Source organism: Cynocephalus volans, chromosome 7, assembly GCF_027409185.1.
Source record: "Cynocephalus volans isolate mCynVol1 chromosome 7, mCynVol1.pri, whole genome shotgun sequence".
In the NCBI taxonomy this organism is placed as follows: Eukaryota; Metazoa; Chordata; class Mammalia; order Dermoptera; family Cynocephalidae; genus Cynocephalus; species Cynocephalus volans.
In genome coordinates, this window is record NC_084466.1 from 134,262,450 (window position 1) to 134,288,610 (window position 26,161).

At 53.8% G+C, this 26,161-nt stretch overlaps 3 protein-coding genes across 3 annotated transcripts; all 3 read right to left on the reverse strand.

The window, feature by feature from the left end:
* Positions 1-500: 500 nt before the first annotated feature.
* CALHM2 (calcium homeostasis modulator family member 2) lies at positions 501-5,713 on the reverse strand. Its single transcript, XM_063101815.1, has 3 exons — positions 5,401-5,713; positions 2,650-3,349; positions 501-1,421 (listed from the first exon to the last, which is right to left on the reverse strand). Exons 2-3 carry the CDS (start codon positions 3,202-3,204, stop codon positions 1,008-1,010), a joined length of 969 nt encoding a protein of 322 aa, XP_062957885.1. The 5' UTR covers positions 3,205-3,349; positions 5,401-5,713; the 3' UTR covers positions 501-1,007.
* A 2,616-nt stretch (positions 5,714-8,329) lies between these two features.
* Positions 8,330-11,365, reverse strand: CALHM1 (calcium homeostasis modulator 1). Its single transcript, XM_063101672.1, has 2 exons — positions 10,814-11,365; positions 8,330-8,827 (listed from the first exon to the last, which is right to left on the reverse strand). Exons 1-2 carry the CDS (start codon positions 11,363-11,365, stop codon positions 8,330-8,332), a joined length of 1,050 nt encoding a protein of 349 aa, XP_062957742.1.
* A 9,170-nt stretch (positions 11,366-20,535) lies between these two features.
* CALHM3 (calcium homeostasis modulator 3) lies at positions 20,536-25,925 on the reverse strand. The gene is made up of 3 exons (XM_063101507.1): positions 25,639-25,925; positions 23,320-23,575; positions 20,536-21,033 (listed from the first exon to the last, which is right to left on the reverse strand). Exons 1-3 carry the CDS (start codon positions 25,923-25,925, stop codon positions 20,542-20,544), a joined length of 1,035 nt encoding a protein of 344 aa, XP_062957577.1. The 3' UTR covers positions 20,536-20,541.
* Positions 25,926-26,161: the final 236 nt, after the last annotated feature.

Genomic DNA, 26,161 nt, shown 5'->3' on the forward strand with positions numbered 1-26,161 from the left:
ATGCCACCTCCAGGAAGCCTTCAAAGGCCTCTCTGGGAGCGATCTTGCCTTTTCTGAATCCTCCATGGCCCAATTCCTCTCATATCACTATTTGCCTTGCTTTGAGATTGCCCATGTGCTTGAACCTCAGAAGGTTTTAGAGATGGTGAGTGGGATGTCCAGGGGTGGGGATGGAAGGAAGGAGAAGCTGGGGGCGGCCTGATTCTTGTTCTGTGCTACTTAACTCTTACAGTTTCAAACTGAATTTCCCTCTGAGAAAGGCCAGGCTCCATCTTTCCCCCATATCAAATCAGATAATTAAGTCCAAATGCTAAGAGATCATCAGCCCCAGGGTCATTCCTGTGTGGGACACCTACTGCTCCCTGTTCCACTGCCACATCTGCAATCCATTTTGGTCCTGTCCCCTTCCCTCCCACAGGGCATGGGATTTGAGCCTGTCTCCATGACCACCACCTTGCTGTGGCATGCCCCATTCAATCATGCACACACCAAGGTAGTCCTTTATAGTAAGAAAAGTTTTATCAAAAATATAAAATAAGGCCAGAGGCATACACTGGAGGGCAGCTTCGCAGCGGTGCACTACTGAGCTGGATGCCCCTATGCAGTTAGACACAAATTAACTGCACAATGTACTATACAAGGAGCCTGCTGGTAAGTTTCACTGTCACCTGGCCCTGCTGGCTGGGGCTTCCCAGCTTGGAATCTTACCAGTAAGAGATCACCTGTGTTATAGTTAAGGACCAGTTCTGGGAAGATCTTTTCCTCAAAGCTGTTAACCAAGGGGTAGTAACAGGACAGATTTCTTCAGGTCTGAGAGCTTTGTCAGAGCTGACCATGTGTCTGTCAGATCTCTCTGCACCCCAGATTGCCTTGTGTCCTTTCGCCTGGCCTGTGTGCTCAAGAAGCTGTGATATAAAAAATCCCCTTCTGATGCTGGTGCAAAGCAGGCAGTGGGTTCATTCTGGGACCAAGTAGTGCCATTTGCAAAGAGCTTGGGAAGCAGACCCTTAGGAGGCAAGCAAGGCCATCTCCACGTCAGGGGCCCTGCCATTACCTGTCAGGCCCTGGGCCCACTTGTGCAGGCGGCTGTAGAGTGGGAGGCCCTGGTTCTCACGGTACAAATAGACACCAGTGATGGCATTCCACTGTGGCCGTGGCTGTGTGCCTTCCAATGGGAACTTGGCAACCAGCTCCTCGTCCTCCTTGTTGAGTGCTACAAAGCCAAAGAAGCGGCGCACGTTGTTGGCAGCGAGCACACGCGAGTGCACCTCAGCTGTGTGCTGGAACAGCTGGTCCTCGTTGGCGCGGTATTGCCCCCAGTAGGCCTCCTGGCGATAGCTGAGTGGTGAGCAGCAGTGCTTGAGGCACTTGGTCAGGAACACCAGGATGGCCACCACGCCGATGAGTAGCCATCCGAAGAGCTGACCAGAGAATGGGCAGGGTTCAGGAGGGGCAAGGAGCTGCCTGGGCCCCTGCCCACCCCAGGAAGAAGTGGAAGAAGGGGGTAGATTCTGCTTCTATGAGGGAAGCAGCCCCTTCTGTGATTCGACTTTTTTCTTAGTCCCTTTAATTCACACATCTTCCCTGTTCTTTAACAGTGCCTCCTGCTTTCTCTGCTGCCACTCCTTCACCCCAAGAGCACCCCCGCCCCCCCAGCCATCATCTCACCCCACCAAAGCCCAGATCAAACTGCCAGGCTCAGCTCAGATGCCACCTCCAGGAAGCCTTCAAAGGCCTCTCTGGGAGCAATCTTGCCTTTTCTGAATCCTCCCAGTTCCTCTCGTATCGCTATTTGCCTTGCTTTGAGATTGCTCATGTGCTTGTCTCAGGTGCTTGGATGTAAGCCTATTGAGGACGAGGACAATCAAGGTCATCCTTGTTTCCCCATTCAATCTTGTACAGAGATCCATGGGCATTTGATCAGAATCAAATGTTTTATTTCTTTGTCTACCATTTTTCCATCTCCAGGGCTATCTCCAGCCCTTTCTCTGTCTACTTAATGTTTCTCATGTACCCAAGAGAAGAAACCTTGAAAATCTTGTGCTCCTTCCTGTCTCCACCTCTTCCCTGCTGCTCTGATTTTCTGCTGCTGCCCAGTTCTCTGCCCTTTCCTTCTCTCCCCTGACCACCCTCCACTCCTTCAGAACTCAGTTAAGGCTGAGGCTAGGATCAGGGCAGCAACTGCCTCTTCCTGACTCTCAACACCCCATACTGGCCCAAGGGACACTCCGTAGGTCAGCAACACTTGCTCCTGAATCAGTGCTGGGTCCGAGCCTTCCTGGGATAGGAATGTGTTCATCCCTGGGGCCAACCACACTCCACTGTCAACTGATGACTCCTAGCAAATGTTTCTGGAGTAGCTTACAGGAATCTGGTTCAGTCTAGTGGAGTAAGGGGCTTATCTGTGACTGGGATCAAGGCTCAGACTGAGCCAGAATAATATTCCTTTGATGTTTAAAACTCTTATTTGGGACTGGAATTGACCTTTGCCCTATCAACCACTAACCCATAGGTTAACCAGCTCTAATACTTGACACTGATAAACCTCAGCCCCTGACGACCAACTCTAGTTTTAACACTGGGCCATCTCAGCACCTCCCACCAGCCACCACCTTCGAAGGAAAAAGTTTCCTTCACACAGCTCCTTACCTGGGACTCATACTTGAGCCTGCGGCTGACCTCTTCCCGGAATCCTGACAGGTTGGTGGGGCCCTCCCCGCAAGGGAACCTGGCCAGGATTTCAGTGGCATGGGCTGGTGGGAAGCCCTCCTCCCCGGCTGTGAGCGAGGAGGGGTCCACGAACTCGCTGCGAGCGCAGACATAAGCCTCACCACGCAGCAGGGAGATGACGGACCAGGTAACAGGGGCCACAGCCGCGCGGCCCAGGATGGAGCTCAGAAGGAGGAAGTTGGGGGCAGCTGAGCAGTTCTTGGTTCTCCGGTACTGGCACTCGGTGACTAGGTTCCAGGTGTGGTTGTTGAGAATGATGCCGATGAGGAAGAGCGCCAGGGCAGGCACGCCGATGGCTGTCAGCCCGTACAGGTAGTTCCGGGCTGGCGAGCAGGGGCAGTGGAAGGCCACCACAGAGAACAACTCCTGGCTGCCCACTGTGCCCAGTGCCACCAGCCCATTGAAAATCATCACATCCTTGCTCTTGAAGAAGAGCGACAAGAAGCGGAAGTTCTCTGCAATCAGGGCTGCCATGGTGACAAGTCAGCAGGAGAGGAAGTGGGAGGAGACGGGAGTGACAGATCCCAGTGGGATTAGGAAGGAGCACAGGCTGGTGAGCATCTGAAGACCGGACATGGTTGTGGCATTTTATCCCCTATAGCGGCTGCCCTGGTGCTTCCTGTGGAACAACAGACACTGATAAATGTTTGCCTCTGCAAATGGTGTTGGAGGAGGATGCTGTTGTAGCCAGGCTGGGGAGAAAGTAAGGAGCGCAGGGGCCCTGGGGAAATGATATTGGCCACTGTTCACTGAGTTCCTACTATGTGTCAGGTGCATTACATCTGCGGTTGCCCATCCCCACAATCCCTCATTGAGCTATTATATCCCCACTGTGCACAAGAGAAGGTGGGGGTTTCCTGCAGGTCAGTGGCTTGCCAGGGTCACACAAGTGGCAGAGCTGAGATGCAAGCTCAGGTCTATCTGCCTCAAACACTTGGGTTCTTTTTGCTGCTACAATCTCTCGGGGTGTGGGTTAGGAATGGCTCAATGCTGTTGAGGGATGTGGGATGTAGACCTGCTTTGCCTCTGGAATTCCAGATGGTGCAAATGTGTGAGGGGTCTGGGACTACTTGGAGGTGTGTCCCCTGAGCCTCTAGCGCCAGGGGTACAAAAGCTGCAATGGGTGTCCTGGTGGATAACGGACTTGGACTGGGTCCCGTGGGGTGGAGGCTAGGGGCCCTCCAGTCAGTGCAACCTGACACAGCAAGACGCCAGCATCCCTGGAGTTCACAAGAACGTTTTCATTTTGGAGACTCAGGGCCTGGACTGGTTTAGGAGACTGGCTTTCAACATACTTCATGACTTTTCTCTGGACCTCATTTTCCTCATCTGTGAGAAGAGGATAAATCTTTCTGGTCTTTGCTCTCTTCCTGGGTATGTTGGAGGGAAAAGAAAAGGAATTAATGATGCCTGGTGATTGTCCTATGTGTGAAATCCTCCGTCTCTTTCACCCCGTCGGATTTACAGGGTGGGAATGATTCTCCTGCCTGCAAAGATCAGGAAACTAAGGCCTGAAGAGAAATAAAGTGCCTTGCTTGAGTCTGAACAAATGCCAGATGCCCGGGCAGGGCTTTTGACCATGACTAAGGTGCCTTGGGAAGTGGACGAAGGGGAGTCCGAGCGAAGTGAGCTCTCCCTTCACTCTGCCTCCTACTGACCTTGCTCCGTGTCCATCCACAAAAGGCCTGGGAACGTCTTCTTCCTCAGCCTGACCCCTTCCCTATTCAGCAGCCCTGCTGCAACGAGCATGCCAGGGACAGGAAACCTTGAGGGAAGCTAAGGTCCTGAGGGAAGCTAAGGCCGGTGCCCGGAGCCCACCGCCTCTCAGGAGGCAGCCTGCCAGGAAGTGACCCTGGCCTAGGGCTCCAGCGAAGTTTAGCCCAACTCCCTTCCCAGGCTCCACCCACACGAGCTGAGAGACAGGCCAGGGTGTGGCCCCACGCCCTTCTCCCCATCACGGGGATGGAAAACAAAAATTCTCAGGCCAGAGGAAGCCAGGGAGTATGGAGAGGGCAGCCATGTTCCTTTCTGCGCCTCATCCCTACACCACCATCCCTGCTGTCTCTGCCAAGGCTGCCAGGTGGGCCCAGGCAGAGTCATGTGGCCACATGGGTGCCAGGAGGAGGAGAAGGAGTCGGATTCTTCCGCCCAGGAGGAGGAGAAGGAGTGGGATTCTAACGCCAACTCGCAGCGCAGGGGTTCAGTCTGAATCCCTGGGAAAGGGAGTTTGTAATGTTGCCGGGGATGACTGGGTTAAGGGCAGCCCTTCTCCCCCTTCCCCTTCCCAAGACGTCCCAAGGCTCCTAATTAGTTCCCTGTGGGGGCCCTGGGTTCATAAACCCACCCAAAGTATGACGCAAGATGCCTGGACAGGGTGGGTGGTGAACAGAGGATGGACCAGGCCACCCTCTGAGGCTAATGCCCCTGCCCCCCAGGGCAGGGACAGGTCGCACCCTGACCCACAGCATGGAACTTCTTCCAACATCAGTTAGGACAGGAGCCAGGCGGCTGGGGGACGGGGCAGGACTGGCCCTGTCCAGAGTGGGGGGCCTCTAGCTGAGAGGACAATCCTCTCCCCAGGCCACTCCTTCTGGGCAGCCTGGGACAGCCCTGCCACGCTCCCCTGACACATGGCACACCTAACACATGGATGGCACTCCCCTTCCTTACCTGGGGCTGGCTGCGGCCACCGCAGCCTTGGCCTCCTCAGGGCTGGGCTCTCTGAGCAGCATCGGTGACTCCGGTGGCTCCGGGCGTGGCGCGGGCCTCCAGGGCAGCCGGCCCACCCAAAGCGCCCGCGGGCCAGGACCCGCCGGCTTCCTTCCGCTTTGCTTTGCTTCTGCACAGGAGCAGGAGGTCTGAGACCAGCAGGGTCTGGGGCTGGTGGCGTCTTCAGACAAACTTAACTCCAGAAAAGACAGAAGAAAACAGTGGGATGGAAGCTGTGCGCCAGCGAGTGGAAAAACAGCCTCCCGGCGCCAGGCAGAGGAGGCGGGCGGCGGCGGGGAGGGCGGCGCGAGAGGGGAGGAAGTTGAGGCGCCTGTTCTGCAGCTGCTGCAGGCGGGCTGGCTCCTGGCCCTTCCGCCCCCTGCCCTGCTTTGGGGCCCTGCCTGGCCGTGCTCCAAACCAGTGGGAACAACAGTGGGGGGCCCAGCAGGCACCTGGCAGTTGGCCTCGGGAAGATCTTGCCCACCCTCCATGCCAGTTTCAAGAGCAACCCCATGCTTGACCCCCACTGGGCAGAAGCTACTGGAAGGACACCCCCACACAGTCAGGGGAGAGGGCATCAGATTGGCGCTGACCCCTTGCAGGATACACGAGGCCACAGGCCCCTTCTCTCTCGGAGCTGTCCTCCCACAGACTGGACAAACCGTTCCCAATGCCGGCTCTTCTATAGTTCAGCTAACTCCCCAGGTGCAGCTTCAAATTTTTGGATGGCTGACAATTGAATTCAGGAGGCTAGGGGTTGTTTGAGGACCCACAGGCAGAGCTCTGATTGGTGGGTGGAAATCACAACAAGGCAGGTTTCTGGAGGAAGCCCTTTGTAGCAATCAGAGCTGCCCAGCCCGTTCCAAGAAGGGGTAATGAGCTCCCCATCTGTGGGAGTGTGTGAGCTGAGGCTGAAGACTCAGGGGTCGGGATTGCCGAAGAGGAGAACAGGCTGTGACCCTTAGGACCCTGTCAGCTCTGCAGTGCTTGCAGGTCCCTGATGGTGGAACTGCTGGGTGACACACTGGCCTCCCTGAGTTGCCAAGGAATGTGCAGGAGTGATGGAAAGGTAACAGTGTTTGTTTCAGATCCTACCATGTGCCAAACACGGTCTCAGCTCCTTCCCTAGAAGTTATCTCCCTTTATCCTCACCACCGTGCTGAAAAGCTGGTCTTTTAATATCCATTTTACAGATAGACACACTGAGGCTTAGAGAGTTTAGACAGCCTGCTGTAGGTCCCATAGCTCTGGTGTTTGACCCAGGTCTGCCTGACCCAAAGCTCTGCTCTTTCCTTCACTTTTGTGCCTTCTGAGACCTCTGGGCCTTCTTTTCCCACTGGAAACCCCCTGCCCCCCAAAACACACCTGGTTTTTACTCATCTGAATCCTTCCTCTCATTCAGGGCCCACCCCCTGGGGGAGCCCTCCCAGCCCACGGTGGCCTACAGGGATCCGAGCTCCCCAAATAATTAAAGGGAAGGAGACTGGGCCTCAGAAGGGAGAATGGAGGAAAGGATGGAAACCATGACCAGAATCAAAACAGATTCTCAGACGGGTGGGACTTAAGACTCAAAGATGTCTGAGGTGGGGCCTGAGCAGGGAGGGAGTAGCTTATGTGGACCCCTGCTTCCTCCCCCACAAAGACTGCAGCTGCCTGGGGGAGAGGAGGGAAGCCCTCAGATACAGAAATCGGCAAACACGTTAGCTTTCATGTACTGAGTGCTGCCATGTGCCATGCCCTTTCACCCACAACCCCATGAGGTAGGTGCCCTTGCGCCATTGTGCAGATGAGGAAACTGAGGCACAGAAAATGAAGCAACTGGCCCAGGGACAGTTTGTAAGTGGTAGAGCCAGTATCTGACCCAGTTCTGTCTCACTCTGGGGACTGAGCTGTTTCCACTCTAGGAGGCTCCCCTCTTCCCTCATCCCCACCTTGGGGCAGAGGCCTCTTAGGACTTTATTTTTTTAAATTTCTTTTGTGACTGACCTAGGACAGGGATCTGAACCTTTGACCTTGGTGTTACAAGGCTGTGCTCTAACCAACTAAGCTAACCGGCCAGCCAGAGCCTTCTTAGCACTTCAGACTTCCCCAGGGGGTAGGCTCTTTGAGAAAATGGAGAGACCTCAGCTTCTGTGTCTAACTTCTCAAGTCCTGGGGATGTCTGATTTCCCCTGAGACCTGGATGTGAGGAGGATATTACAGTGGTCTCCAAGGACCGTCACCCCCACCAATGGAAGCCTTTGGTGCTTGGTGCTAAATAAATGCGCAGACCTTAACAGTTACCAAGTGACCTCCATGACCCTGATTCTCCTAGCTTCCCGCATCTTGTCTCATCACCTGTTATCCCAGCTGTGTCACACCGTGTGTCATGTCCTTATGGGCCCCCTTGGCCCACTCAGCCTCACTCAGGAGACTCTGGCCAAAGTCAGAGGGCTCCTACTCCATGAGAGGGCTGGAGGCCCTCCCACTCCCTGAGCCCTGAGCAGAAGGGAAGAGAGTTCCCAAAATGTCACAGACAAGAATGGACCCTGGGGCAGGGATGTCCGCAGAATCTGAGAGGAGACAGTGAACCAGGGATGAGGCCCTTGGCTCTAGAAGTGACTTGGGAGGGTCTGGGCAGGTGGGAGCCATCTGTCCCTGTGTCCCCCAAGCCAGTTCTGAACGCTTCTGAGTAATATTCCTCAAAGCCCCCTGCTCCAGGGCCATCCAGGGCAGTGTCACAGCTGGAAGAGTGAAGTCCCCTTCCAGCTTCAAATTTCCTGCCTGGACAGGCGGATCTGCTCCAGGGGCCTCCTGCCCCGCACCCAGAGCCTTCACTTTCCCATCTGGTTTGGGGGTCCAAGGGGTGGGGGTTCGGCCCCCCATTCCTGCCTCTTCAGCCAGCCAGGGCTCACACTTTGCTGAAGTAGGTGGCCACTTCTTTGCGTGGAGGCCGGGGCTCACCCCCAGCCCAGCCGTTGCCCATCAGCATCTCCTCCTGGCCCAGCCTCAATGGCGGTTTGCATTTGTGCCAGGTGGTGAGCAGCCTGTTCATGGTGCCTTGATCGGTGATGCCGCGCAGCTTCTCCCTCTCCTCCTCAGCGCCGTCGGCAGGGGCAGGGGTGGGGGTAGGGGTCACCGAGGTTGCGGGGGCCACTGTGGTAAGTGCCCCGTGGGCGTGACCCAGCTCCAGGTCATGGTTCATGGCCTCGAAGAACTGCTGGATGCAGACCTTGGCAAAGGCCTTGGCATGCTCTGTGCAAGTCTCATCGAAGAGCTTGCGCTCGATGTCGATGTAGTGGGACCAGTACTTGCTCTTGAGGAAGGCAACCTGTGTGAAGCAGGGCCGCGCCGAGCGCACCACGAATGCCAGCAGCGTGGCCAGCAGCACGAAGGACCAGCCCAGAGCCTGTGGGGAGAGGATAGAGTCAGCAGCACTGGCCTCCTGCCTCCACGCTGTCCAGACCCCTAGAGCACTCCCTGTGCCCATAGGGAAAAGCACGCGGGCTGCGTAAGTGACTTTCCTCTTGGCCTCCATTTGCACATCTGTAAAATGGGTGCAGATTTGCCCACGTCAGGGAAATGAGGTCATGTGAGTAAAGCCTCCCATGTTGGCCAGGCACTCAGTGCACAGGAGTTAGCGGTGCAGACCCTGGACTTAGGCTGCCTGGGTTTAAATCCTGTCTCCACTACTTACTCGTTGACCAGGAGCAAAGCACCTGCTTCTCTGTGCCTCAGTTTCCGCACCTATAAAATAAGGCTGGTGATAGCACCTATCACATAGGATTGTTGTGAGGACTGAATATGATAATAAGTTTAGCAGGGTGCCTGGTGTGTAGTGCTCAGTAACTGCTAGCCACTACTACTGTGCCCTCGCTGAGCATGCCTCTTCCTTCAGGAAGCTTCCCTTGACCTCCACAGGCCATGGTGGTCCTACCTCCTCTGAGTCCTCTACCTCTTTTTGGGCTCCTGGTACTGTCACCAGAACCAAGTGAGCGTCTCCTCCGCATGGGCTCTGAGCTGGGTCCTTAGGCAACAGGCACTCAAACTCTGCTCTGAAGAGTACTGGACTTTTAGGGTCTAGCTCTGCTCTGTCAGTGGCTCACTGTGAGGCCCAAGGTCAGGCCACCAGCTGCAAGGAGAAGCGCTTGGGCAGGTCAGGATGGGGGATGAGGGGTAAACCCACATGCCTATCATGGGGGCCAGGTGGGGCATGACAGAGGAGACATCAGGCAAGGAGTTGTGGACCTTGTGCTCAGTCTGGTGGGCACCTCCTTGCTGCTCCATAGGCAACTGTGGGCCTAGTGGGGCTGGGTCTTCTGATATTTCAAGTAACGCTGGGAATCTGATTTTTATGTGAAAATGTTTGGCTTTTAGATGATGCCAATTAACTCTAAAGTTGGATTTAGAATTCGATCTTTGAAGGCCAAATGAAACATGTCTGTGGCCCTGACAGCCTATGGCCTCTGGGGGCCTTTTCGGCTTATAATAGGATGGCTTAAAGGTCAGGTGCAGGAACAGCTGCCCCAGGCCCTGAGGCCCGAGATGATGGGACAAGTGCCCACAGCAGAGGAAGCACAGATTTGGGAGGAGGAGAAGCAGAGGTGGCTTTGATCGCAGCAGAGAGAGAGCAGGGGGTGTCTGGACTTGCCAGAGCAGAATGTGCATGTTTCTCCAGCCCTTGCAGGGCAGGCCCAGCCTTGCCCCCTATCCCTGATAGCACCTGGTTCACCACTGCAAGGACATGCTGCTGGGTGGTCCTCCCCATGCTGCACCGACTAGAGGGGAGGCCTGAGAGGCTCGGATGGGTGAGGCCTGAGGGGCAGAGGACATGGGAGTGGGGCTGGGGAGGACCCACACTCTAGCTGTCCCCGTCAGTGGGCCCTCCAACCTGCCTTTCGGTCACATCCCAACAGTGCATCATTCTCATCCATGTGCTCTCTTCCAAGGTACCTTGACCCTCAGCTCCCACTCCCCCAGTGGGGAGGCACCAGCTGGGGGCATTTGCCAGGGAAATGTACCCAAATGGCCCAACCACTCACCAGCCTCACCACTGCCTAGGCCTGGAAGAGGAAAAACATGCAAATTTCCCCGGCTTCCAAGCTCGGAGCTCAGTCTGGAGTTTGTGGGGTCCGCTCTGGGGACCTCAGGACAAGGGACAGGCCTGCTCTCCAGAAGCCTCTGGACAGAGCAAGCCATAGCACTTCCCCCATGTGGCCCCATCTGAAGGAAGACACCTGGCTCCGCCTTCTGTCTCAGTTGGGAAAATGTGCCCCCACCCCTCAGAGCTCCACCTGAAGGGAAGCTGCAGTTTGAGAGGTGGGGGTATAGGGCATTCCCCAAGGGACCCTGGTCTGTGGGGGATACCCAGCCCGAGGCCATGTGGTTCCCTCACCTGGGAGATGCAGCGCAGGTAGCGCACAGCCACCTCGCGGGCCAGCAGCCAGTCACCGTCGTAGATCTCGGGGCAGGGCACCCGGGCCAGCAGGCGGGCGAGCTCAGGGGCTGGCAGGCTGGGCACCAGGCTGCTGTTGCCCAGCACAGCCACAGGCACGGCGGTGCAAAAGGCACAGAGGAAGCACTTGCCGTCCAACAGTGTGACGGCCACCCAGATGACAGGCGCAATGAGGGCGCGCTGGGCCATGGAGCAGAACATGTAGCGCAGCACGGCGGGGTCCTTGGCCCGGCGGCCTGGTGGCCGCTTCCACTCCTCGGCCAGCATGGACACATTGTTGTTCATGACCAGGCCGAGCAGGAAGAGCACCAGGGGTGGCACCAGCAGGATGCCGACGCTGTAGGCTGTGTTGTAGCCCGGCAGGCAGGGGCAGTTGAAGTCGAAGGCCGAGTACATCTGCGCACTGGCCAGTGCCATGATGCCGCAGATCCCATTCATGAAGGACTCCTGGTTGGACTGCAGGAACTGGAAGATCATCCGGAACTTGTCCATTGTGCCCTCCACGGGGCCCGGCGGCCTCTCCCCACCTCACCACGGTGGCAAAGGTGGCCCACCCTGCTCACTGAGTACCTGCCTCATGACTTGGGTCCTCCTGGCTGGGGCTGGCAGCGCTCAGGGCTGTGACTGAGGTCACTGTCGCTTTGAGGAATCTTCTGGTCAGGTGCTGGCCGAGAGGGCACAGTGTGGCCAATCCTGTGGGTGCAGCCGGGATTGTGCCCCTCCCTCCCCAGCCCTCCCAGGCTTCTCTTTCTCCGCAGCTGCCTCCGGCACTAGGAAGGGCCACACCTGATGGGGACCGGCTCTCTGTGGGTATGGGAGGGAGGGAGGGGAAGGAGAGGGCAGGCTGGGCACAGGCTGGGATGATACCGTCTCCAGTAGGCTGGAGTTTGGGAGAGTCCAGGACTGCTGCGGGGCCTCAGCTTCTGGGACTCGTCCTCTGGGCTCCTAGGAAGCATGTCACCCTCCCCTGCCCTTCCCCCTGGGTCTTTCCCAAAGCTGTGTCAGGATCCCAGCAGCTCCTCCATCAGTTCAGATAATGATGATACAATGATGTGCTGATGGCAGCAACAGTGGTGGCTGCAGTGGGGCTGCTGATGGTGGTGGTGACGGGGGGATGGCAGTGGTGAGGGGCATAGTGCTAATGAGGGCATGGCATAGAGGAAAATGCCCTGGGTTTGGAGTCAGAGGACTTGAACTTGACAGGTTGCCTGGGCAGGGAGCTGTGGCCTGTGAGCATAATGTGGCTGCCTTTGTGTCCAGCGCCTGTGTCTCTGTGGGTTGTGGATGTCAAAACTTTTCCTGGCTCCACCGCCCACCTCTATGTCCCCAGATCAAAAATAAAAGGATTGGGTGGTGGGGTTTCATGCCTGGAGCTTGGGCATCCAGAGTGTCTGCAGGAGCCAGACCAGGGCCCCCTCCACCCATACATCAGTGGGGAAGGGCTTAAAGGGCTTCCTTTGATGCCTGCAGCTCTCCCAAAGGGTGGGTCAGATCCAGCTCCAACTGGATGGCTCCTGTCTGGGGCATGGGGGCGGGTCTGGACTGAGGCAGAGCCCACACAGCCCATGGATCTGTGCATACCTTAGTGTGTGCCCGTATGTGAGCTCGCTGTGGCTTCAGGCCTCTGTGTCTGTTGTCTGTGTGTGCACGTGTGCATGTAACTGCATTAGTGGTCTCTGAATCTATGTGTCTGAATGACCAACAAGAACCAGCACTGACCCGGGCTCCCCTGAAATACTGCAGATCAGAGGAAATTCTTGTCATAAGCTCTGTTGGCTCTGTTTACAAGGGACAAGGAAACGTGCAGGTATTTCAGGAATGCAAACGTGTGGCCCCTCCCCGACTCTATTTTGGTTAGGGTTTTGACATAAGCAACTCCATTTTGTATTGTTAACTTTACATTGTATTAAAAAGTTGTGCTTACCAAAGTAAGCTAAAATTTTCCATTTTGAGAAGTTTAGGAGATTTCATTTGGGTGTTTTATACAAATTCAGTATTTAATATATTTTCTAATATTTTGTATTTTATTTTTCTTATCATAATTATATAAGATAATGTTATGGTTTTTTTTTTCACCACGTTCCATATGGATGACTCCAAATCTTCTCAGTTTGCACCAGTGTCATATACCAATGTAATCATTGTCTCTATGTGCTGGGAGAATTAGGAACCTGTGCTTCTGAAGGATGGAGGGGCAGGAGTAGGGCCTGAGAGGGTGGGCCTGGGGGGCTGGGGGTGGCCTCATGAACACCAGCTGAGTCCAGAAAGCCTCGCTACCAGAGATGGGCAGAAAAATAGAGCTCACCTCTCTGACTGTTGTGAGAATTCAATGAGATGACGCAGGTGAAGAGTCATCTTCACCTTAACGCAGAGCCAGGCACACAGTGAGTTGTCAGTAAAAGATTGTTATAACTGTAATTGTAATAATTATCATCCCTGATCCTGTACTTTAGTTGTGCATTTTGAAAATCTGTATTACTTTTCTATTGCTGCTGTAACAAATTACCACAAATGGAGTGGCTTAAAACAACATAACTTTATTCTCTAATAGTTCTGGAGGTCAGGAGTCTAAAATGGGTCTAGACGGGCTACAATCAAGGGGTTGGCAGGCTGTGTGCCTTTTGGAGGCTCTAGAGGAGAATCCGTTTCCTCACCTTCTCCAGCTTCTGGAGACCACCCACATTCCCTGGCTTGAGACCCTGCACTCCAACCTCTGTTCCGTCGTCACATCTCCTCTGACTCTGACTCTCCTGCCTCCCTCTTAGAAGAACATATGGGGCCTACCTGGGAAATCCAGGATAGTCTCCCTATCTCAAGATCCATAACTTCATCACATCTGCAAAGTCCCTTTGCCACGGAAGGTAACAGTCACAGTTTCTGGAGGTTAGGCGGTGAACTCCATAGGGGCCATTGTTCTATTTACTATAAGAGGGGTCTTTGGTGTTGCATTTAGCAGAGATTGGTGTCTTCGCCTCCCAACCCCTGTAACTCCTAGGGCACAACTAGGTGTAAATGGAAAGCAAGATGTCATGACCCTGCTCAAACTTTTTGGAGTGTGGGGGTAAACTCACCCACAGCCATCACTGGGGGATGCTCACCAGCACCTTGCCTCCTGGCCTTGGGAGTGTTGTCTTGGCCCCCATCCCAGTGGCTTGGAGGCATTAGGGGTGTCATGAAAAGCAGCATGCAAAGGGGGCCCCTGGGGAGAGCGGGTGCCATACTTTTAGGAAAATGCCCAATTCGCTTAGGACAGCATGAGGGCGTGGTGCTCAGGTGGGAGCTGCCCTCAACCTGCTGCTGTTGGAGCATCCAGAGAACAGGGCAGTGGAGGAGGCAGAAGCTGCGGTGAGATGAGGCTGCCCAGGCAGCTTGAGTGCTGCCAGGCAGTGTTATCAGAGGTATGGGGGCTTTGCCTAGAAAGGATACAGTTCTGTGCTCTTCTGCGTTGGCCCAAACATACTGGGGTGTAATATATTGGGGCAAAACAGCAGTGCTCACCCAACAGTGCATGTGTTTCCTTACAATGCCCAGCCTCTGTTCTAGGGGGCTGAGTTCTGGCACAGGACTCGACCCCCACCATCTCGCCTGCTCTTCTCTTCCCTGTGATGCTGACCCTGGAAGCCAGGTGTGACAGAAGCCTCTGTGCCCCACCCCTTCCCCTCAGCCCTCACTCTGCTGTCTAAAGGCTGCTCACTGAAAACACCTGAGACTCTCTGCCTGAGGCTTTTTTTTCTGGTATTGGGATTACTTGGCCCAAGGCAAGCTGGAGGTGCCCAGTTAGTGCCCCACCCAACAACAGTTGGAGATCGGTGAATAAACATGCTGTCTGACTCTCCCAGAGCTCCCCAGTGGGATTGGGCTCAGTTGCCCACAGTGGTAACTGGCTGGCTCCTCCACGCTGTTTCTCCCCTCTCCTGTATCACTTTTCTTTCTTCCAGAGTGTCCTGGGAGCAACTTCCATGTGAGCTACTTGCACTTGCTTCGTTGTCTCAGGACGTGCTACTGGGGAATACCATGTGTCTTGAGGGTGGCATCACAAGATGGGGGTCGTCTGTCAGCAGGGTCCCCAAGTGACCATGTGCAGCAGAGCCTTTTTTTTCCAATCTCCCTCCCCGTTTGCCTACCTCAGATTTTGCTTGAGTGAGAAATATATCTTTGTTGGGTTAAGCCACTGACGTTTTGGTTATATTTTTACTGCATTCTGTTTTTGCATTTCAGTCTAGCCTGACTAATACAGTGTCTAGGCATTCCATTTTAAGTAGAACATGCAGAGTCCATTCTCCCTCCTACATACCTCTAATCCACTGCATCTCTCCATCTCCACCCTAATCCTGGCCCCATCGGCTCTTGCCCGCCTTCTGCAGTTCACACCGGCCCTCTATGAAGCCTCTCCCAAGCTGTGGCCAGTGTGATCTTTCAAAAGTGAACATCTGATTACTACTAACTTAATTCCTTTCAATGGCTGAAGTCCAAAATCCTCCATGGGGCCTGTTCGACCCCGTGAGAGCTGGCTCTGGGGCCACTCTCCTCCCAGTGTCTATGCTCCAGCTCACTCGCCTGCTTGCAGTTCCTCAGACAGGACAAACCCCTTCCCATCTCGAGAACTTTGCACATGCTTTGCACATTCTGGAATGCTTCTCCCCCTGTTCTTTTTTTTTTTCTTTGACATCAAGTCCTCGTATAGGATCCCCCTGTTCTTCACCTGAGAAATTCCTGTTCACCTTTAAGATCTTAGCCTAATGGATCCCTCTTTGGAGGGTCCTTCTTGAACCCTCAGCCACAACCACCATGCAGATGGTCTGCCAGCCACTGGAGTGCATTGACACAAGGAGAGTCACCAGCAGAGGTAAAGAAAAGCAGAGGATGTCTCTCTCCACAAAGCCCATTCCAGAGTGACAGAAGAAGCATCTGCTCTATAATATTGGGGACCTGATCACACCTCTCAGCATTGGACAGATCGTCTAGGCAACAAATCAACAGAGTAACCATTATTCTTTCAGAAGGAGAGAGGAAATCTAGGGTGATTAGAGGGGGGAGGGGGAGGGAGAAGGGGAGGGAGAGAGATTGGACAAGGGGCATAAAGAATAAGTATGATTTGTAACAATATATATGCTAGTAATATTGATTTGATCAACATATCTCAGTGTTGAACCCCAATAATATGTATAATCAATTTCGATTCAATAAAAAATTTTTTAAAAGTGGGGCTCCCGTTAGACCATAAAGGCTAAAGGTTCACGTCTTTTATATTCCCAATGCTTAGCACAGTGTGGCTGGTGCATAATAGATGTTGAATGAATGAACACAAGGAACACAAGGATAAGTGAATAAAGGAAAGAAGTGAGCTTTGGACTAATATAAAATTTGGGGGAAGCAAGAATTCAGACATAAGTAGGAGGCAATACTCGCCATCTGGTTCCAGGCTTCCCTCCACGGTGAGGTGTTGCGAGGCCCCCTCCCACAGGAAATGCACTTACACGCCACTTGTGCAGAAAAGGGCAGTTTATTCACCCCAACTGCCCAGCGTCCATCTCCCAAGGAGCAACCAAGGAAGAGCAGCCTTGGGCCTTGGTCTTGTAGGGTTTTTAAAGGCAAAAACTACATCCCGTTGGCACACGGGTTTGTCCAGGTGCACAAAGCAAGCTAGGGAGCTGGGTCACAGAGGCTGAGAACGAGCCGTTCGAGCAATCAAGCATACAGGTTTTCATTGTGTATGTTCCTGTTCCCATGTAATAATTCACTGTGTATGGCTCCTGTTTCTATGCAATGGTTTTTGTTTCTATGAGGTCAACGGTTTCTCATGCAGAAGGGGGGGGTAGTCTGCAGGTCAGACAAGGGGCAAAATGGAGTTACTTAGGTTAAGCAAGCAACTCTACAGAAGCAGATAGAGTACTTTATGAGGGTGTAGGGAGCTCTATTTCAGAGGTTCTGTGGGAAGAGCAGGGAGGGCTGAAAGCTGGTGCTGTCCAACACTTACAGCCATGGCAGCAGCCACAGGCAGCCCAGCATCACCTCTGCCCTGCCACCATTTGCCACCCCATGCCACCTGCCATTGGCCTTTTCCAGACCCTCAGGGACATTCTCCCCACCCCACAGCCCCTTGTCTTCCCCCATCAGAGCTGATCAAGCACAGGCAAGAAGTCATCTCATTTGTCCTCAAAGAGCTGGGCAGAACTGGGCCCTCAGCAGAGAACTCCCTCATTTTCTGTGAGGCCCTTGAAAGTGGAAGAATGCTAATGTGGACACGACTCCTCTGCTCCCATCATAGACTTTGGGTCCTGGTACCCTTCCCCATACAGAGATGCTGAAGGTCCCTCCCATAGCAGTATCACAAATTGGGCCAGGACCCAAACTCCCACTCTTCCCTTATAACCCTGGGCACGGCAGGCACCCAGGGATTTATATGAATCTTGCAGAAACCCACCCATCTGCTCGGTCTGGACCACCTCCCCGGGACAGCAGCCCCCTGCCCTTGCAGTTGCTGATAACCAGTGATTTTCCCTCTGTCCTCCTCCTCCTGGGTCTCTTAGCAGCACTGGATATGTTGTTCATTCTTCCCCCATCATGAAATTCTCTCCTCTCTCGCCCGCCTCTGGACTCTCTGCCTCTGTGATTGCTCTTTTCTCTCCTTTGCTGCCTCTTACTCCTCCAAAAATTCTAAATATCTTAGTCCTTCCTCTTCTCACTCAAGCCCCTCTCTCTTGATGGCCCTGTCCATTCCTATAGCTTCAGGCATCCCCTCCATGTGGGTGAACCCCAAATATCATCCCTCTTCCTGACCCTGTCACCAAACACTTGCTTTCATCCCCAGTTGCCTGAAGGATAAAGTCAAAGTCCTGAGCTAAACCCTCTAGACTCCCACCATCTTCCTCTCCTCCTGCAGAGCTGGCAGAGATGGGGGCTACAGCTTCCAGGCCGCACGAGAAGGGGAACTTGTACATCAAAGTCTGTGCTTCCAGGACATTTCTGCCCTGCCCAGCTGATCACTGTGTCTTCCAGAAGAGGCTCCACATACAGGACAGGATCAGGAGGGCTATAACCCATAATTGGCTGAGGTTTGGAGAATGAACTTGGGTCCCCTAAATGACTGCTGCCCCCGGAGGGGAGAGTCTTTAGGAGCCAGGTGGAAGCCTCCCACCTGTGTCCCTCACTCCCAGGTGGGGTGACATGCGCTGTTCCAGGCATCTCACTCTTGCAGGGATGTGAACAATGGTACTGGTGATGGACGATGGCAAAGAGGTTTTGGGGTTTAAAACCACCTCATCTGCAGACTGAAGAGCGTGGGAGATGTATTCCAAGGCTGTCAAGGGCAGAGGATCCAGAGAATGTGTTACTGGGTGCAGGGCTCAGGGAGCATCGCTTGGTGGGACTCCTCAGCCCTCTCGTCTTTTACTTTTGACCAGGCTGGACCGCACACCTCTCCATTTGGTCATTTGCTCATGTCCCTGTCTCCCCTTCTAGACTGGAAGCTCCTTTAAGATAGGACTATGTCTGTCCTACTCTCTGGGCACTCTGGACATTCAATACATACATGCTGAATGAGAAAATGACAAGTCCTCTGCCCCTAGCCCAACTCTATGCCTTTGTTCTTGTGTTTCCTCCCTTAAGGTGCTCTGCCCCCACCCCATCTCTCTTTCTGCTTGTCAAAAGCCTCCCCATCCTTTAAGACCCATTCATATGGCACCTCCACCATGAAGCCTTCCCTGACCCCCCAGCTTGAGGCCTTTTTCTCCCTGCTAAATCCCCATGGCACGTGGCTTGCCTCTCTTACATTACTTTACACTTTTTGCTTTAGATTGTCATTATTTCTGTACCCATCTCTGTCCCCATAATATTCTCTCGCCTATTCCCCAGCACAGTGTTTTCTCTGCAGTAAATGCTCTGTAAGTGCTCATCATAAAAAGACAAGAGTATTGATTGCACCTGGTGACTTTTTACTGGTCCAGATGCTACTTCCTTGGAGCCCAAAACAGGGTCCTTGAGCCTCCTTTCCCCAGGCCTTGAGCGTACCCATGTGACTGGGCCATCTCCAAGGTCTCCCTCCTTCCTCCCCACCCAATCGCTGCTAACACTTTGCCTAAATCGTGCCCCACCCCAGTGCCATTTCAGACATTTGCATGGCCTCACCACAGCCAGGAGGTGGGGGGAAGCTGAGCTGCAGGGATTTTCTGGTGTCACAAGGTCCCTTGGCAAGAGCTGGAGATGGCCTGATGGAGGGGGCTGGGCTGCAGGGGCCCCTTCACTGGACTGCCCCAGAGCCCTGAGGAAGTAGAAAAGCACAGGGTGAACTCAGATCTGCAAATCTGTGGCCACCATCTGTGCTGATGGAGACTACGGCAGGATGTGTATGTTGGCTGGGGGGAGAGGGGGGAGAGTGAGTCATCAGGGAGGGGCAGAGGCCCAGAGGACCTCAAAGGCTAGATCCTCCCAAACCCTTCCTGCTTGGGCTGCCAGCAGATCTAACACTGGTTTTTCAGGGGTTTTTGTTCCTGAGCTAGACCCCACAGCCATACCTAGCCTGGAGAAATCCTCACCAGGGTGCCCACAACCTCTTGCTAAGGGCAGCAGGAAGATACCTTGGGCAATGCCTGGGGAAGGCGGTAGTCTTAGAAAGGGATAATGCGGAGTTCAGGGGCCAGGAGCTCAGGGACCAGGCTGCAGGCAATGGGCATGGTAGGGAGTAGAAAGGCAAGGGTGGCAGAGCCTGCCAGCTAGAGGAGAGCAGAAGGCTGGGCCCAGAGAGGAGCTGCATCTTGAAGCAGCCTGTACCCGCTAAGGCTGCTGAGCCTTGGCTGGCTAAAAACAGAATCAGTGGGACTTGGGAAGGTGGGAGCTGGAGGGACAGCTCTCTTGACATTCAAACACAGAAAAATCCCTTCAACAGGGAAATACAAAACTATTCATCTGTAGTAGCTAGCAAGAGGCACTAACTAGTGCTTTCAAGAGGAACTCAAATAGCAGAGCTTACTACGAGAACCTTGGTAGTAGAAGCTGCAGGAAGTCCAACAAGAGAATTGAAAACAAATACACAAACAAAACTATCTAGACAGCAGGCTAATGCAATAGCTCAGAGGAGACTGAGTCAGACAAATTCCAGCTCTTGCATGGGTGACCTTGGCAACTTAACCTCTTTATGCCTCAGTTTTCATTTCTAAGAAATGGGACTAATTATCATATGTACTTCATTTGGTTACCTGAGGATTAAATAAGTTAATATGTAGAAAATTTGGAACGATGCTTGACACCAAAGTAAGTACCATATAAGCATGTGCTGCTATCATTATTATTATTTAGAATCGACATCTAGGATCCAGAACTCATGGCAGATCTGTTTAGACTTTTACTACGCAAAATTTGGTCCACTGACCAAAAACATGTCAGCACCTTGGGGGAGTTTGTTAGAAACACAGAATCTCAGGCCCAGTCCTGGATGCACTGAATAAGAACCTGCATTTGACAAGAGCCCCCAAATTGTGTCCACATTAGCTTGCAAAACACACAGGAAGTCACACCCCAAAACTAGGCAGAGTTTGGGCTATTTTGGGTCGGAGGCCAACAAGGGTTAGGCTGCCTGCCTTGGGGAATCCCACGGGCTGAAAGTTCCCAGACCCTGGAAGTGTGGGGATTTCATGTGGGAACACTGCCACTGTTCAAGCCTGGTGAGGTCCCTACACATCGGTGTACTGGGACAGCCTAGTACCTGGGGCTACCATGGGGGCACGGTGGCTGAGGCCACTCCCCCAGAGCCTGGGGGATGCTGCAAGGTCCAGCGGAGGTTTGCTGTTGTACCAGGTGTTCAGGAGGTGGTCCACCTGTTCCCGGCTACAGACTGCGCGTAGGTAGGCCTTTCTGCTTCTGCTGTCCAGGCCCTCAGGGGGCTCAGGCATCTCTGGAGGCTCAGGGCTCCTGGCCACTGAGTCCCTACGCAGCCCTCGAGCCCGCAGCTCGCTCTGCATGTTGGCGAAGAAGTGCAGGACGCAGCGGTGCGCGAAGTCCCGCGCATGCTCACAGCACGTCTCATCAAAGAGCTTCTGCTCCAGATCCACGTAGTTGCTCCAGTATCTGCGCTGCAGGAAGACTGTTTGGTCAAAGCAGGGCCTCAGGCAGCGGGCCAGGAAGGCCACAACAATCAGCAGCAGAGTGATACTCCATCCGATGGCCTGGAGGGTAGGGAGGCACAAGGTTGGGCACAGGTGCTGTATGGTGGGGCACAGGTGCTCCAAAGTTACTTTCTTTACTTATCCCTCCATCCTTCCTCAAATCTATCCATTTTCTCATTCAGTCATCCATCCTACCAACCATCCTTCATCCATCCTTCCTTTCCACTCATTCCACCCTTGCATCCGTCATCTATCCAACCATCTCTCCACTCATCCATCCAGTCATCTACCCTCTCATCTAACTATTTGTGTATCCATCCATTTACCCATCCACCCACCCATCCATTCTCCCACCCACCCATTCATCCAACCAACCATTCACCTACCCACCCACCCATCCACCCATCCATCCACCCACCCATCTATCAATCATCCTCTCATCTTTTTATCCAGTCCTTCATCCATCCTCATGTATGTTCATCCATCCATCGTCTCATCTACGCATCCATCCATGCTGTATTTTGTGGGAGGCACTGTGCTAGGCACTGGGGACCCAGTCTTTGCTCTCACAGAGCTCACACTTTAGGGGAGGAAACAGACAAATAAGAGATGACTGGCTAAGTGCCATAATGAAGGCTGTATGGGGAGTCACGGGAATCCAAAGGAGGGACACCCTACCTGAACCTGAGGGCTCAGGGAACGGTGATGTCTAGGCTGAGACTTGAAGGATGAATAACAGTTATATAGCATATGGACAAGGGCACAGTGTTCCAGGCCAAGAGTGAAGAAGAGCTGGAAGTGGTTGTCTAAGGCTGGAGCCCAGCCTGGAAGACTCCTCTCTTTCCTCTCTGCCTCCCAAAGCTATAGTCTCTTTGAGGCCCAGTGTAAGACCTGGAGCCACTGTGTGACTTGGAGCAGAGAAGTCACTCCTCTAAACCACAAAGACATATCTGAATCCTTATCACTTATAGATATGATTTCCACGGTTTACAAAGCTCTCTCATTTGGCCTCTCACAGGATCCTCCTCCCTCAAATTTAAGGTGAATATTTTATACGTGAGGAGTAGAAAACCAAACAACTTGCTAAACTTGGAGTGACTGATAACTTACAGCTGAGTCAGGATTCAAGCCCTGTGCACACTGCAAATCCCATGCTCTTCCACTGAACTAGGGAGAACCTGGAGTGCTGAAGCCTCACGGTGAAGGAGACCAAATCCTCCTCTATTTTGCAGGAGAAACTGAGGCCCAGAGGGGCAGTGCCATGGCCAGGGTCATAGTCTGAACCAGAATAAAATGTGTCCTGAGCACTGGTCGTCTTTCCACCACATCATGGACCTGCTTTGCTATGAGCCTGCCTAACTCCCCAGAGGGCAGGAGTTATGTCTTTATTATCTGTAGCCCTAGTGGTGTTTCGTATGTGGTGGCTTCATGGAAATACTTTTTGGTGGACAAGGCCCAGGGCTGGGGCTCTGGGAGTTGTGGTGGTTGAATCGGGAGTCTGGGCTGGGGGTGGGGCTGAGGTTTGCCCCCAGGATGATGAGGCTGGTGCCCTGGGGGGAGCCAGGCATCTGTTAATGACCTGCGTTGTAGGGGGGTGGTTAAGAAGAGTGATGACACGTATATTCGGATACCTACCCTGCCTCTTGCAAGCTGTGTGACTTCAGCCTTGTGCCTAAACTCTTTATTTTATTTTTTAAGTTTATTTATTTATTAACATATATTTATTTACATTTTAAGATGTTGCAGAGCAGTTGCAGGGGAGGGGGACAGGGAAAGGAGGAAGGAAATAGGGTGGGAGAAGGAGGAAGGACAAGGGGCATGGTTGAGGCCTCTGTTGTGCCTAAACTCTTAGAGCCTCAGTTTCCTCATCTGAAAAATGGGATGATGATGATTGCATCCATCTCACAAGGTTGTTCTGAGAATTAAATGAAATAATGCATATAAAATGCTTAACACAATGCCTGATGCATAAGTGCTCAATAAATGGTAATTAGTGTTATTTCTCATGGGTGGGAAGAATGTGTGTACGGGGCAGGGGCAAGGCAGAGCTCTATACCTCCAGCGCTTTCCTACCATCCAGCCTCCTGGGGATGGACCTAGCTGGCTCCTGGGAGGATATGGACACCTGGTCCTGTCCTGGGATGAGTCAGTATTGAAGGCCCCACACTCTCCTGTACATGGGTCATGCTCCTGATGCCCCCACGAACCATCTGCTTTTTGGTTGTGTCTCCAGAAGTGGGGAGGATCCTCAGGAAATCATTTGTACCTCTTTGCTACCACACCCGCCTTGGACCAACACAGGATATTTGTGAGGGTGCAAAGATTGGGACAGGATGACCTGATTACCTGTGACAGGCACCGCAGGTAGCGAGATACTGCCTTTCGAGCAGGGCTGTCCCTGACCAGCTCATCTTCCTTGCAGGGCACCTTGGCCAGGAAAAGCTGTACCTGGCTGGGAGTCATGTTGGCAAAGTCCAGAAACTTTTCGGGGTCCACGGAGCTGCTGAAGGCACACACGAAGCACTTCCCGTCTAGGAGGGCCAGCAGGATCCAGACCAGGGGCGCAGCCAGCGCTCTCTGCAGCACAGAGGAACACATGTACCTGGGAAGGGGTCACAAAGAGCAGCTGGAACTCAGCTGCAGCAGGAAGGCCATGGGGGAGATGCAAGGATGGACTTCTCAGAAGGGCTGGGAAATACCAGGTGGAGTTACATCGAAGGAATGGCCACAGCTCGCAGGGTAGAGGTCTCATCAGCAGAAGGCAGGAGGAAGGAGGGCTGGGGGACCCTGGAATCCTAGGACTGAAACACTGAGGAGCTGGCTTTCCTCCTGCTCTAGGCCTTGTGGCAGACACTGTTGGTGCCCTGCCCATGCAGACGCATCTGTCCTATTCCTGTGGAGGGCCTGAGGGCTCTTACCTCAAGCACCTGTCTGGCTTTGCCTGAGGGCTTTGGAAGATTCTCTGCTCCAGAAAGGGGTAGTCTGGAAGCACTGGAGAGGTAACCCCCAATTCAGCCTTCAACCCAAGAGGGGCAGGGCCTGGTGGATAAATACCCCAGTGTCCTAGATCCTCAGCAGGACATTCTCTCTCTCTTGTTTTTAGGTGGTTGGCCAGTATAAGGATCCGAACCCTTGTCAGCACGACAACTGAGGTGTATTCTCAGAGGGTCCCCAGTAGGATTGAGCCCCATTTGCCTACTCATTATCACATTCTTTCCAGAGCCTGCTTTTGGGGGGAGACTAAACTAAAATAGCCATGCCCAGTAACCCTCCCAAAAGGCAGCACCTCAAACCCTACCCCCCTGCCAGCGCCCAGGGAGCCCTTCCTCTGACTGGCATCAGGTGCCTTTCCTGACCTACTCGGCTCCTCTAGTGACCAGGACTGGGTCTTGGTCACAGGACAGTAGCCAAGTGGAGCAGCACCCACTGGATCCCAGAGGAAAAGGCATAGGCACAGCCAGTGCCTGTGACCCCTGCTGCGTGGCTGAATCACAGGGAGTGTGTGACCCCCGAAAGTGTGAAACGGGCTGCTCATGCACAGGATGCAGATGTTTCTAATTCGGACTATGTACAAAACATAACATGGTATGTGCCGGGTGCGTGACAGCATGTGTGCACATGTGTGTGTATGCGTGTGTGTGCACGCGTGTCCATGCATGTGACTTACACAGTGGTGAATGATAAATACATTGTAGGCAGTGGTGGTGCCAGCATTTTCAAGGGGGGCAGTGTGGTTAGCAGGTGGCACTAGGGGCTTGTTATAAAGTTACGTTAGATGTGTTTGAGAACACCTCCACCGTCCATATCAAAGAATAGGAGAGAGGAGGAGATTGAGAGTGCACTGAAGCCTGCCAGGCCACTCTTGCCCCTGCGCTCAGATCTAGAGCACTTAGATGCCTTCCCGAGGCAGTTCCAGCGTGGGCTGCGGAGTCAGCCTACGCTGCAATCTGAGCAGTGCCACTTTCTAGCTGTGGGAGCTTGGCCAACTTTCTTAACCTCTCTGTGCCTTAGGTTTCTCATCCTTAAAAATGGGTCTGATAAAGGAGCAGTCTTGGGGCCCAGGTGAGAATTCAGAGAGGCCGTGTTCTCAGAGCCCTTTGCAGAGCTTGGCACTGAGTTGGTGTGCAGTGTCACCCAGTGAGCACTGCGAGTTGCTAAACTGCACCAACTGATTGTGATGCAGTCCCCATCTGCGTGCTAGGCTCTCAGGATGCAGTAATGCATGGGAGGTCCCAGCCCTGGGGAACTTACTAGAGAGGGACGCAGCCTTGAAGCAAATCATTACCTCTCACGACATGCAAAACGCGGCTGAATGTGTCACGGATGGCCTGTCATCCGTGGCCAGCATGACAGACGTAGCCTGGATAATTCTGGGGACTCCTGTCTCATTCACGTGTTTACAGCACTGGCCACCAAAAAGTGACACATGACAGGAAGAAAAATAAGTTTCTAGAGTGCAAACTGGCAAATGGGTCTCTGAGCTGACGATCCCTAGTTGGGGAAAGGAGGGAGCACACCTGATAGTGCCTGTGGGGGTGTGAGGAGCCCCTAACCTTGTCTATGGGGGGTGGTTGGCTATTGGGGGTACACCTGGTGGTGCCTGTGGGGTGGGGATGGGGAGCCCCTGACAATGCCCATGGGCTGCTGAGTGGTGTGGGACCGCACCTGGTGATGCCTGGGTCCTTCCTCCGGTGCCCCAAGGGCCGGCGCCACTCCTCCACCATCACCACGGACTGCCTGTTGGCAAGGAGGCCGCAGAGGAACAGCGCGAGCGGGGGCGTGAGCAGCAGGCCCAGGCCGTAGAGGGCATTGTAGCGCGCCAGGCAGGGGCAGTTGAAGTCAAAGGAGGAGTACAGCTTGACGGTGACCGCGGCCAGCAGCAGGCAGATGCCATTCATCACCGACTCCGAGCTGGACTGGAAGTGCTGGAAGAGCAGGCGGAATTTATCCATGGCTCCGGCCTGGGCGGGCGGGGGCAGTGAGGCTTGGGCCACCTTCCTGTCCAGTGCCAGGCCACGCTGGGAATGAGCCAGGGGTCTGCAGGAGATTCTCTCCTCTTCTGAGGGCCTGAGGGGATAAGGAGGAGGCTGTGCCCGTTCTCCAGCCCAGCCTCCCGGGGTCCAGCCAAGGACTCAAGGCAGAGGCAGGTTGTTTCTACAAGGCTCCCCTGCCCAATCTGATTGTCCCT